At 38.7% G+C, this 13,209-nt stretch overlaps 1 protein-coding gene across 2 annotated transcripts in view; it reads left to right on the top strand.

Annotated features, from left to right (window-relative positions):
• The window catches only part of LOC101161301 (choline transporter-like protein 5-B), a 33,380-nt gene that overhangs the window by 9,918 nt on the left and 10,253 nt on the right, over positions 1–13,209 (top strand). For both annotated transcript variants that reach the window (XM_004067820.4, XM_011473830.3), the window contains exons 2-8: positions 2,374–2,422; positions 7,626–7,699; positions 9,863–9,947; positions 10,755–10,839; positions 10,936–11,049; positions 11,783–11,843; positions 11,926–12,049. In XM_004067820.4, coding sequence (XP_004067868.1) covers positions 2,374–2,422; positions 7,626–7,699; positions 9,863–9,947; positions 10,755–10,839; positions 10,936–11,049; positions 11,783–11,843; positions 11,926–12,049 — 592 coding nt within the window. The remainder of the gene's footprint in view (positions 1–2,373; positions 2,423–7,625; positions 7,700–9,862; positions 9,948–10,754; positions 10,840–10,935; positions 11,050–11,782; positions 11,844–11,925; positions 12,050–13,209) is intronic.

The raw sequence follows: 13,209 nt of genomic DNA, 5'->3' as shown, positions 1-13,209 counted from the left end.
TGCAGTTTTTTTTATCAGTTCATAAATCGACTGCATGGTCAGAGCTTTGGTTGCTCTTTTGAAATGACGCAGAGGATTTTCGCTTCTCTTACTGGAATAATTGGCAGCTATACGTCTCACATCAGTCGGGAATTCGGCAGGATCGGTCCCCAAGTTATTTGCTGCTCCACAATCTGTCTGTTCCCTTTGATCTCAGTGTGATTCCGCGTCTCCTCCATATGGATGAATTTCTTCTTCTCCTCTGCGGGGAAAACTGACATTGAAACCGTCAAATCTGAGGAACATCCGCCAAAGAAGACTTTGCTCGTCTGTGAGGACGTCTCTGATGTCCTGTTCTGAGGTTCTTCTTCGTCTTTGTATTGATGTCAACAAACAAAATCCTGAACATAAAAATAACTGAAAACATAATTTAAAGAAATCTAAATCTAAATCCATGTGTCATTTTTAGAAGAATCTGTGAAAGTAAATTGTTTGAATCTCTTTGGCAATGGAGGGTTTTTTGTTAACCACACCCACGTTCCTCATATGTTCATACTGTATGTCATATTGCTTTGTTCAGCTTGAGCCAGGGATTCATGTATTACATTTTCATATTTTGGTAAAAAATGTCACTTTTGCAAGATCGTCATACTAAGCGTTAAAAAATCTACAAAGTTTAAAGCCAACATTTTATTCCCCGTCTCAATGACGCTTGTGGAGTTTTAATATAAATGTTTGATGGCGGCTTCTTTCCGCTGAGACATCAGAGGTCAACGTAACTTTGGTTGTAGACTTAAGCTGGAGGAAGATCGATTAAACAGAAGTAGTTTTTTTCCCATATTGTGTGAAAATGTGAAACTTTTACCAAATGTTCTTGTTTTGACACAAAATGGCCACCAAGGTGTAGGTCCTGTGGCCATCCCCCCCAGTTCCATCTGGTGGGGTGGGTGACAGCTCAAGTACATTCTCTGTCTTATTTGCTGTTGTTTTTTGCTGACAACAGCACTTTCTGAGGTGAGGAAAAATTTTGCTCACTTGCAGCTTTTACTCTGCTTCTGCCGTCAGACCCCTGTCTCAGAAAAACATGTAAGCGGGATGACGCGGGAAATAAAAGGGGAGCAGATTCTAGTTTTGAAATATTTTAGACTGCATTTTGAATCATAACTAGGAGCTTGTAGGCTTTGCAGCGTTTGGACTCTCAGAGCTGGTCAGACTGAGTTCTGTCATCCTCCTGGAGCAGTCAAAGACCCTCTCTGATCATCTTCTGATCTATTTTCAAAGCATTGCCAGTGGTCTTTTAAATATGATTATTGTTTATAATTATAAGAAATGATTATATTATTTATTATTATGACAAACTTTATCATTTTCTAGGATATAGTTTCTGCAGAGCAGCAAAAAACACGTTTTAACCTGCTGCTGATTGATGATTTGAATAAATAAATTTAATTTAAAGCCTAATTTTCTCTATATATGTCCTCCATCAGAAAAATACCACAAAAACACGTTAAAAACACTATTTCTGGAGTTGGACCTTCAGTTTCTTCCTGTTGGGAGAAATCCAGGACCTATTCAGGTGAAATTCGGAAGTGTTTTTAAGATCCTTGTTGCCAAATTTCAAATGTGAATTCTAATGTTTGGTACAGATTCTCCTTCCGTCTTAAAATGACAGGACTGCTCTGACATCTATGTTATTCTTTGAATGAAGAACTAAACCTTTTTTGTACCTAGACCCGGTTCTGCTGGCTAAAGGACTGATGCAGAAGTCCAAAGGCATTTACTCTCCTAGTTGCTGTTTTAATGGAATGAAGCAAGGTTTGGATCTGCAGGAATCAGAGCCTGGAGTGACAGCATGGAGCTTTTTTCTGTGCATGTTTACCTCTTTCATCCCAGAGCGCATCTTCTAATGTTTCTATGCAATCACATATCCAATTACTCACCAGAACATCACCATGTTTGAGACTTGCATTGATTTCACATTATTGGATGTACTGTTGTCTTTTACCTGGATGATGCAGTGATCATAAAATACAATTTTATTCGTAAATCTGGCTTTCCTTTCCGTTATTTATAAAGAGTTGGTTGAAATTTTGGGCAGATTGGCAGGTCTTCTGGTCTCTAAATTCCATACATAATGATTAACAGCTCCTCAAGGCCTCGTTTAACTCGGTTACAGCACTGCTTTGCTGCTTTTGCTCTGTGCACCAAGTGGAGAGTCACACTTGTTGGAGATGCATGGAAGTTGCAGCTGTTAAGCATTTATTTGTCTGTTGGGGGAAATAGAAAAACTCTGGGAGATGTTCAAAGTATTCATATTACATGTTTTTGTGATGATGTTTTATTGGAAATAGACGTCATTTTTAACGCTCTGCTGATTTATTTACTCTTTTACAGGTGAGCCATGCAAGTTTGACCCTAACTTCAAGGGGCCCGTTCAGAACAGGTATCCACTTTTCTTGTAATGGAGAAAGTTTTCAGAATCAAATCCAGTTTGGTGTAAAACGTGTTGAAATATTTCAGAATGGAGGTTTCAACACTTCTGTTATGATGTTAAACAGTTGTCATGATGGCTCAGTTATCCAGATTGCCAGACTGGTCATTAGACATTATCGACCTCCAACATTTCCACCCACATCCTTGCATGCATCACCTAAACGTGTGGTGAGAGTCACTCTGTGGTGCGTAAGCCGCCAAATGTCCGTCAGTCAGTCAGAGGACGGAATTTTTCCTGATGACGGCGTGAACAGGCTGCAGCTACAGACCTGAATATGAAAAAGGGGTTAAAAATTCATACGTTCCTTATGTTAACCTGAAAAAACTCAGAAAGATCCTAAACGTGAACAGAGTTTTTGAAGTTTATGGGATATGAGGGCTAGCACTAACTTGGGTCAAAAGCTATTTAACGGGAAGAAAACAATTTGTCAAGATTGATGAATTTACATCAGAAGCCAAAGAGATAAGTTGTGGTGTCCCACAAGGATCAATTCTGGGCCCGCTACTATTCAGTATTGACATAAATAACATATTTAATATTTTGAAACGTTTAAACTCAAATTATTTGCTGATGACACAAAGATATTCTATTCTACAGACAAGCATAGAAAACTTATTAATGTGGTAAACACAGAGTTAAACAAAAATAAAATCATGGATGAATTACAACAAATTATCTTTGAACCTAGATAAAACCAAAGTGACGTTTTTTAATAACTACAACGCCAATACTGAGCTCTCAGTTAAAATAAATAATGTCTTAATTGTAAGTGAATGAATGTTTTCTGAAGATAATCAATCATTTATAGGCCTTGGCTTTTGTAACTTGAAAAGAATCTATTGGATCAGAACCGGATTACAAAAAACTATGTAAAACTATAAAATGAATTAACTCAGTAAGGGTGGAATTATATAAGCTCGGTTCTTTCTGCTCCTTTTTAAGCAATAAATCAAGCTCTACTTAACTTTAGTTAATGATTTCTACATTTAATTAAGCAAATGTGATTTAAGTGTCTTTTTTTGTTTTATTTTCAGTTTTATTAATTTATGCATTTCCCCATCTCTGTAATGACTTTGATAAATCTGTGTACATTCTTTATTGCTTTGACTGCAATGCTTGAAATCAATCCAATCAATCAATTAATCAATCAATCAATTTTTCATTCATGGCTGCAGAAAGCAAAATCTTTGTCAAGTCATTTAGACATGGAATCATTTCTTCACTTCAGTATTCTCTCTTTTCTTTTTATGACTTTAATTCTCAAAGTGAATAATGTTCAAACAGTTTACTTTGTGAACAATGGCTGGTTTCAGTCTGCCCTCACATTTATGACTTCACTCGATAATTTGTGAAGATCCTGCAATAAATGCATGAATTTTAGTATAAAAGTGACATCAGTTACATGCACTTTTTCCAGGACTAATGTGGATTTACAGGGAATGTAGTGTTATGATATGATTGAGTATTAGTGCCTTCATGGAAGAAAAGAAAACAAATTACAAAACGTGATTAAAGTTGTAAAATTACGAGAAAAAAGTCAGTTTTACAAGCATAAACTTATTAGTTAAGGAGTCAATGTTTTACAATAAAATGGCATAATTTTATAAGTTGAGAATTTACATGATTAAAGGTATACATTTATGAGGCAAAAGTCTGTTTACTAATAAAAGAATTTGCAGGAAACTGAATTATTTTCATAGGATTCTTTACACACAAGGAGTGAATTTCTGGCACGCCATAAACCCCGTCGGTAGACGGTAGCAGAGGTCCAAATGCATTATGACACATACATTCCTCTGATAAACTGAAGCAGTAACGCTTTCTTTTACAGTACAGTACTTACAGTGTACTTAAGTGGTATTTACATGGTAATTATTGTGTAACGACTGGGTACTTACAGGGTATTTATGTGGTACTTTTTATGAAATTTACTGGGTACTTACAGGGTGATTACGTGGTACTTTTTATGGGACTTACGGGGTACTTACATGTTACTTTTTTGTGTCTACTCGGTACTTACATGGTACTTGCTGTGTATTTATGTGGTACTATTGGGTTCATACTTATGTGGTACATACTGGGTATTTATAATATACTAACTGGGTATTTACATGTTGTGCAAAAGTGTCTTTTGTTGTACTTGCCACATGTAAGAACAAGGTAAGTACAAATAAAGTACCTTGACCTTTAGGTCTGCACTCGCTGTATGTTTCATGGTATTTACCATGAATTTTTCCACAGAAACTACCCATTAAGTACACTGAAACTGGACTGTAAAAGAAAGTCAGACCTATTTCCACTCAACTTCATTGTCCTTTAAGTAGTAAATGCTGGGTGTGTTCACGTATTACCTTCCTGTACAGTGTATATACCCACTTGGTCTTCTGACTTTACCAAACGAGACAATGCAAACTTGTTGGCAAAGGTGAAGTAACTGCATTTTAAAAACATGTTCTGGCCTGATTACTTCTTGTAAGATGTGGCAAATTTAAATAGAAACAAGACAACAGTGAAAACAACAATCTTTAATATGATACACTTCTGCTGCATACAAAGTGTCATCACAATGAAATTTGTTTTAAGTTCTCAACAAACAGTAAAAAGCAGCATTCCAAAGAACAGATTTTTTCACATTATTTATCTTTTCTTCCAGAGTTTTGTGTTGTTTCAGAAATGATTCGCACTCCTTTGCATAGCTCATGAGTTTGTCACCCACCGTGAAAACAGGAAATGCCCCCAGATCCTCACCTTCTCCAGCCAAAGTCATTTCTGCAATAATTGCAGTCAAATCTATTGTATTTTTGTCTATATTACACTGGCGACACGTGGGGGTCGTGCTTTTTGTCCGTCAGAATTCCTTCAGCAAAGTTTGGTATTGGTGCAGGACTTCTTCAGGGTTTGGAACTACAAGAAAAATCACAATACAAGCTCAAATGAACATAAAAAGCACAATGACTTTGATTAAGTACAAAGTAAATTTTAGTTATTGAATCATTTCTGTAATGAGTTTGATAAATCTCTTTGAATTCTTTATTCCTTTGACTGCATTGCTTGAAATCCATCAATTATCTTCATTTATAAACATGATAGATTATTCACAACTTAACCTAACTTTTTTTTTTAAGAAAACGTTACCACTGAAGCCTTATGGCATCCCCATTAATGGCTGCATAGATGGATTTATGTGGTACCTATAATATGGAGGCTTACACCACCAGTTTTATATTTGAAAAAGTGTGGCTTTTTCTTGTAGGATTATAACTTTTTATTATAATTTTAAGACTTTATTATCGTGAATTAATTATGTTTTTTCTTTAACGGTGGCCCTTTTACTGCATTATATTATGATACATTATTTTGAGCCACTCTGGTTGTGTTGTTTTCAGACAAACAGACATGAAGATTTTTTAGGAAAGATTCAGAAGTTTCAGTTTAGGAACTCAAACATCCTGAAACCCTTACTGTCATCCTAGTGATGCAGTGTAGCTGTAAGTTCAGGTCAATGGTACGTAACATTGTCGCCCTCTTCAGATGTGGCCTCTCCTCTCTACAACCCTACGCCAACATTTTTTTAATTGAAATATCATTAAAAACTCTCGCAGACACAACCACACAATGATGCAAGGCACAGCTCTCTACAAAAAAACAACAAAAAAACATGTATACATGTATAAAAATATATAAATCTTTCAGCATAAATTAAATTTCAAGGCAATTAACAATCTGGACCCTAGATCAGTAACCATTTTGTAGCAGATTTACAAATGTCATCAGTAGAAGAATTTGAGTCCTGAATACGTTTCAATGAGGATTTGTTCAGTCTGACTTCATTTTTAAAGCACAGACCTTCCATGGACATGGACGACCCAAAAACCTGCAGCCCCCTCTTCCATATGAGGATGTTTTTACCTCAAACTGCGCCCTTTCTGTGTTAAACTCTAAACGCTGCAGTGCTGTTATGAGGGACTGCAGGGGGTCCATGCAGATACGATTCATCCCAGTGAGATCAGAAAAGTCATTTTCTTCTGCTGACTTTGGCAGCTTCCTTTCAACACTGACCTTTGCCTCAGAGGTGACTTTGTTTCACCTCTCCCCTGCTGCCCTTGCACTTTTCCTCTGAACATGTGTCCGAGTGAGGGCGTGAAAAGCGCCTGGCAGGAAACATGACACTTCAGGAGAGAGGATTTCAGCATGGAATGAGCCGCCATGAAGTCTGTTCCAGGTCTGGTAACTTATTTACAAACAGGATGAAAAGGGATTTAAAGATGAGGGAAGCTGCCATTGCTATGGCAACCTGCCGTGTTGAATGAAATGAAGCCATTGTCCTTTATTAATAGCATCTGAGCAACAGTGATACTGGAGGTGTAGCAGGTCGTCTTTTGACGTTTAAATCCGCAGCCGTCCCGGCGACACAGAGCTGTAACTGGAGCTGCTGCCGATCCTTTGTGGTCGGAGTTGTGCTTGTCAGGGAGAATGCGGCTACCTTATTCACTCCATCTTATTAGCTCTGTGGGCTGACGATCCCAGCTCATCCTGTTGTCCTCATATTAGCGAGTTAATCATGAGAGTGCAGACAGTTTATCTTCACAACTTACATTCTCCAAGAAAACTGGGTCAATTCTTCAAAAAAGAACAAAATGGATTCCCTGTCAGATCTCCAAGTCGACTTCAGCTGTAAAAACTGGAGGGAATGAAGCCTCAAGCAGGTGGCATCATGTGTGCTGAACTTCTCCCTGATTTTTCCACGAATCGAAAAAAAGTCTTTTTTGTGTGTAAGGAGGACAGGAAGAAGAGCTTTCCTCGAAGAACAAATGTGAGGTGCCCTTCTGGAAGCGCAGCCTAAAATATGGCTTTTAAAAAAAGCTACACTGCAGTCAGAGGAAAACTTGAAAAGGCAATCGTTGTGCCTGCGGGACAGAAACCCCAGGGGGGCGTTCAGGCGCTCATCAAAAAGTTGGTGAAACTGCTCCACTGTTTCTCTGGAGGCTCAGATTTTCACCGGTGATGCCTCCAAGCACAGACGGCCTCTTCATCTGAAACTGCAGCGGGATAATGTCCCACCATGAAAACATGAAACTCCTCTAATTGAGGGGAAGTCCTGATCGTCTCTTCTGGGATTGACCTTTCTTGGTGTTTGTGCTTTCATCCTCAGGAGCTGCACTGATGCATTCTGGTGCGCTTTCTTCGTCAGCCTCATCCTCGGCTACATCGCTATGGGCACCGTGGGTGAGTCCCCCACGTTACATGTGATAACCGCCAAAAGTCTCCTGATGCCGGTGAGGTTTGGAGTACTTGCTGTTCTCTCTCTGCAGGACAGAGCAGCTCTCCTGACAACACCATAACATTATATTTCATGTAATCATTTACAAACACGGTCAGGGTCTGCAACCTGAGGCCCTGGAGCCATGTGGCTCTTTTATCCCTCCATTGTGGCTCTTTGGCTTTCAATCCTTACAATTTACATGAAGGATGGGTTTGTAGTTTTAGGTTTTGATTTAGTTACGTTTTCATTTATGATTCGATTTTTAACACGTCAGAAAACTGAGCAAAATAATGGTAAAAAGTTCAATCTGCTGTCAGAGTGGTTTATCTTTAAAAATAAGCTTGAAGCACATATTCTTAGCTATGTTTGACTCGACTCTCCTGCATTTTTATTTCACCTAAATTTGCTGCAACAGGAGGATCTTATTTTATTGTGTTTTACTTTGAAATCAATTTGATGTTCTGCTAAAATAAAAGAAAGAATTTTTTTTTTTTTTTAAAGAAAATCACTTTGTCACTATTTTTATTTATCACTATATTTCAACAATTGTGAATATTTAAAAACCTTTTGGCTTAATAACCACAAATACAAAGCAGATTTTTCAAAAAGGGGGGGTGAGACATTGCAACCCTCCCTGGACTTTGGTCCATAAGAAAATGGTTCAATTGGCTCTTTGACTGGTAAAAGTTGCAGACCCCTGATCCATGGTGAAACACGCCAAAGTCTGCAAATAGAAAAGTTCAAGATTTACGTGGTGGAAGGATCGTATCACAGGATCACGTCAGACCAGATTTTATTTTATTTATTACTTATATTTACATCTATCCACACAGAAATAGAGCTAAATATGTTGCATTATAGCAATAATTTACATCCTTAGAGTCTTGACAGGATAGAACAAGAAGGTAACAAGATCAACAGTTCAATAGTAGAAGGTTAAAAATCAATGTTTCCTGGACTGGTATGTTTTCAATCAATGTTTGCAGTGAGTTTTAAGAGTTTGTAACGTGGAACATTCCCTTATGGAGAGTGGGACGCTGTTCTAGATGGTACTGACCTTTACAGGAAGAGGGATATGTCCAAAGACTATTTTTTTTTATTGGATCCATCGTCTGTATCTTAGACCTGGACCAGTGTGACGTCATCTACAGAAAACGGCTCCAACAAAATCAAGTCAATTCAGTTGTCAGTTTCTTGCAATACAGACGCGGCCACCTAATTTTATTGTGGTGTCTGATTGGTCAGTTTATAACTTGAATAACTTGAACTACGGAAAAATATTTAAAAAATGAGGATTATCAAGAAGATATTAAAACATTTATCAGACCAAGAATGTTTATTCTGACCAAGAGAATGACTGAGTAATAGCTGTTGATTTCTCTATAATAATAATAATAATAATTGATACTTTTTTTATTCCACAATGGGGAAATTTTTCTCCGCATTTGACCCATCCCCTGGGGGAGCGGTGAGCTGCAGCTGAATCGCGCTTGGGAGGCAGTAGCGTTAAGGGTCTTGCCTAAGGGTTAATTGCTCGCCATTGATAGGGTAATTGCCCCAGTACCATCGTTCATTGCCCTCTTGGAATCGAACCCTGGATTCCTGTGTGGTAGCCTCTCACCTTCCCAACAGAGCTACCCAGCCGCCTCATAGAAGCCTATAGAAGTCAATGGAATTTTGGTTTGTTGGAGCCAGCAGTTATGTCTTGTTTGCAACGCAAGAGGGGTGGGGTCACTCAGTCCACTTCTCAAATACAGACAAATGACGGGACCTCACAGTCCTCTGGAGAGGAGGTCCTGCTCCTCAAACTGTGATCTTCCATGAAAGGCATTCATGGATCTATTTGTCTGACAGTGGATGCATCAGAATGGAGCAGAGCAGGGAGCTTGTGGCCTGCGCCCATTGTAGATTTTATATAACAACAACAACAAGCTTTTTCAAACTGCATATTTTAATCTGCTCCTGATTCACCATGATTTGAATAAATAACCCTCAGACATCCTAATCTTTGTACTTCTTTATTAGGATCTGGAACTTTAAAACCCTTCCGTCTAAAACATGTAATTCTAGGTTCTCTGACATGTTTTTTTCTGCAGCTGTGAGTAAATGATGTTGGTTCTTTGCAGCCTGGATCCAAGGGGACCCCCGGAAACTTGTTTATCCGACTGACAGCCAAGGACAGTTCTGTGGCCAGGGGAACTCCTCCAATGCGTGAGTAGAAATAATCAAAAATGTGATTTTCCAGGTCATTGTTCAGCTTTACATGTTCTGCATGTTATCATGTCGTACGTGTGTCAATAAAGCCATAGTCATATGGACCCGGATCAGGGTTGACCCAAACGGGTTCTGTGGGTTTTTGGGTTGTTAGGGTTCATTGAGGGTCATAGAGAGGGCGGCAGCTGTGTCTACAGTTAACTTGAGGCTCGTACGGTCAACTGAAAGGACGTCATGGAAATGGAACGTATTGTTGTGCATGTGGTAATTGTATCGTGAAGTATTTGTAAGGAGAAGGAGAGAGGGAATTTTACTTCTTTTTCTTTTCTTACTCTTTACTAGCGCATATCCAACAACTACAGCTGCAAGAGTCTTGGTGTGAAATTTCAAAGTGGTGCAAATCTTGCTCCAGGCTTTTTCTCTCACAGCTGTAGTCCGATATATGAAAGAATTGGTGTCATCGAATTCCAGCCAAGCACAAACCGCAATTATTCATTCCCCTTTGTGATCAATATTCCAACGGTTGGTACTTTTGTTAATAAAAAGAGTTCAAGTCCTGGTTTGACGTTCAACGTGGATTTTGTGGATGTGTGTTTTGTGAGCCCAGAAATGGTCGTAGGAACTTGCATGGACGCAAGAGTTTTGAACACGGAAGCCCGTAACGGGCGTTTCTATATACATTTTTTATTGGAAGTGACTGGTTGGACACACGTGGCCGGTGGCGGTGTGAACATAGCTTAAGGCTCAAGCAGAATACTGCCTTGTTCCTGCCTTCAGTGAAACTCTCTTTCTGGGTTTTCACAGAAACAAAGCCATATTGTTCTACTTCAACATGCTAAAATGTGCAAGTCCCACCATCTTAATTGACCTGCAGTGCCCTACCACCCAGGTAAGAGCATTAAGGAGGGGTTTCCATGCTGCACGCTGTGTATTTTCTTCACCTTCTTCACCTGATTAGACTGATGGACCCCGTTGTCTCCCACAGCTCTGCGTCTCCAAGTGCCCTGACAGATTTCTCACTCTTTTGGATGCACGGAACACCAACAGCTGGAAATATTACAGACAGTTCTGTAAGCCTGGCTTTGAGATCGGCAGGAAGGTGAGGGGTGGTTGTCCACTTTCTGTCATGAAGTGCTTCGCTGTCAAACAAATCACCTGGCTTCTAAATTTTTTCACAGGAAATGAAGGTTAGATTAAATACAAAGGCCCAGTCTAGTGTCTCGATAGTTGAGGAGCTGATTGAAATGTGCATTGATCGTCAGGTTTGGTCTGCTGGCAGCAGGTCAGCGTCTCTGACGTTGGCATGAAGTCTCAGTCGGAGCTGTTGTGTGGGAGCTCCTCACAGCTCAGTCATGCTGTTTGGACTGAATCACACTTTTTCCTGTCTTCTATGAAAATGATAACTCAAGCAGGAATCAGAAAAACTGGAACTTGTTGGCATTTTTATTTTTTATTTTTTATTTTCTCCATTTAAAGCAGAAATGTGACGCACCGAATGAAGACAATAAAGTCCCACTTCGGTCATCTTTTGATGTATTTTTAGCATAGATCCTTTTAAATTTTGTCCGCTTATTAAAACCCACATAACTCCATTAATGAAGGATCAAACTGAATAAAGAAAAACAACATAAAACTGAGCTGGAAAGAACATGTATTGCACGTGTCTTTCAATTCTGATGATGCCGTTTTTGGCACAAAATCCCCTAACTTGGGTCGTATTTTAGGACCTAGTGGCAGGAGTTCATTAGACACTCATCTCTGAGTTGTGGGCGTCCAACAAAAATCTCTTGGTTTCAACCATTTACAGTCGGTCTCTTGTGTTTCCATCGTAGTCGGTCGGAGAGGTCATGCGAGATGAAGACTGTCCGTCAATGATTGTGCCCAGCAGGCCGTGTAAGAGAATCTGCTTTTTGTGCAACACACAATAAGCTGTTTGCCTCACAAACTCCTAAACCCAACAAAAAATGTGTTTTAGTTCTTCAGCGGTGCTTCCCTGATTTCAGTAGAAGAAATGGGGTTTGGACTGTGGCCAATCAGACCGTCTTCAAAGACGGAGACAACAACAGGAGAAGCATCAACGACCTCAAAGAGGCGGCCAGGTGAGAGCAGCCGAGTTGGACTGATGTTTAGACACTCGAGTCGGCCCTGCCAATAAAGAGCAAAACACTCCATTTTAATTATTAATCTGAAAGGGGTATTATTTTAAAATGGATGGATTTTAAGCAGGGATGCTGAAAAGCAATCAAAATAACCAAAACTGTGTCAGTTTAACTCCAGGGTCATGTCTTTTTTCCAGATCATACAGTAGGTTCAAGTTCAGGTGTTCTTTTATGTTATGAGAGAGCTTCGCATTCCCACACTTTAAAATAGTGTCTTCATTTAAAACAATGATCTGACATTTTAAATAAATCTAGATCCTTATGGATGATATTTGAATTTTCAAAGATTTTTGAGAGAAGCTCAAAAATGATTTATGATGAATGATTTATTTTAGTTTTCATTTCCAAATAAAATCTATTTAGATTAAGATGTTAGTTTGAAAACGTTTGTTTTTTATTCCTCCACATTTACTTTTCTTCATAAACAGGATTGGGAAAAGATAAAAAACATTTATTTACCTTCCTTATTTACCCCCTTTGTCCCGATTTTGACAAAGGAATATGCTGCCCCCTGGTGGTGCATTGATGTAAAGTCTGCTTTTTTATTTTTATACTTTTTTTCCAGTCCTGTTCTTAATTTTACTTGTTTTCTATTGTAAAAATCAGAAAAGTGAGCCTTTCATGTGATCTCTGCTTTAATTTGTCATCAATATAGAATTTTAGGTTGGATTAGATTTAAAGTTGTCTTTAAGAATGCAGTCTTTGTCTCTATGATAAAGAGTATGCAGAAATTAGGATTGAATTAAATGTTTTTTATTACTTGGCTCTGTATCTTTTGTCACATCCATTAACTGTAACAGAAAGCATCACAATTCAAGTTTAGTTCAGAAAAAGAGAAAAATGCACTTCAGAATTTTACAGGGAATCTTGACACCTGTTAAAGGATCATCGTGTTAATTCCTATTTTGAAAATTTTGTTTTTGTGTGTATTTCTTCAACAAAAGTCTGGGTTTGAAACCAGCGTTTTTGACTGAGAAGCTGCGTTTACACAGAACGCATTTCGCGCGGCAAATTCGAGTCGGCCTCCTCTCTTTCATCGCGCAGCGAGTTCTTTGCTGGCCACCAGTCCAAAAATGTGAAGATCTTATTTACAATGCATG

This window comes from Oryzias latipes, chromosome 4 (genome assembly GCF_002234675.1).
Source record: "Oryzias latipes chromosome 4, ASM223467v1".
Classification (NCBI taxonomy): Eukaryota; Metazoa; Chordata; class Actinopteri; order Beloniformes; family Adrianichthyidae; genus Oryzias; species Oryzias latipes.
Note: the sequence above shows the minus strand (reverse complement) of the source record. Positions and strands in the feature narration are given on the sequence as shown.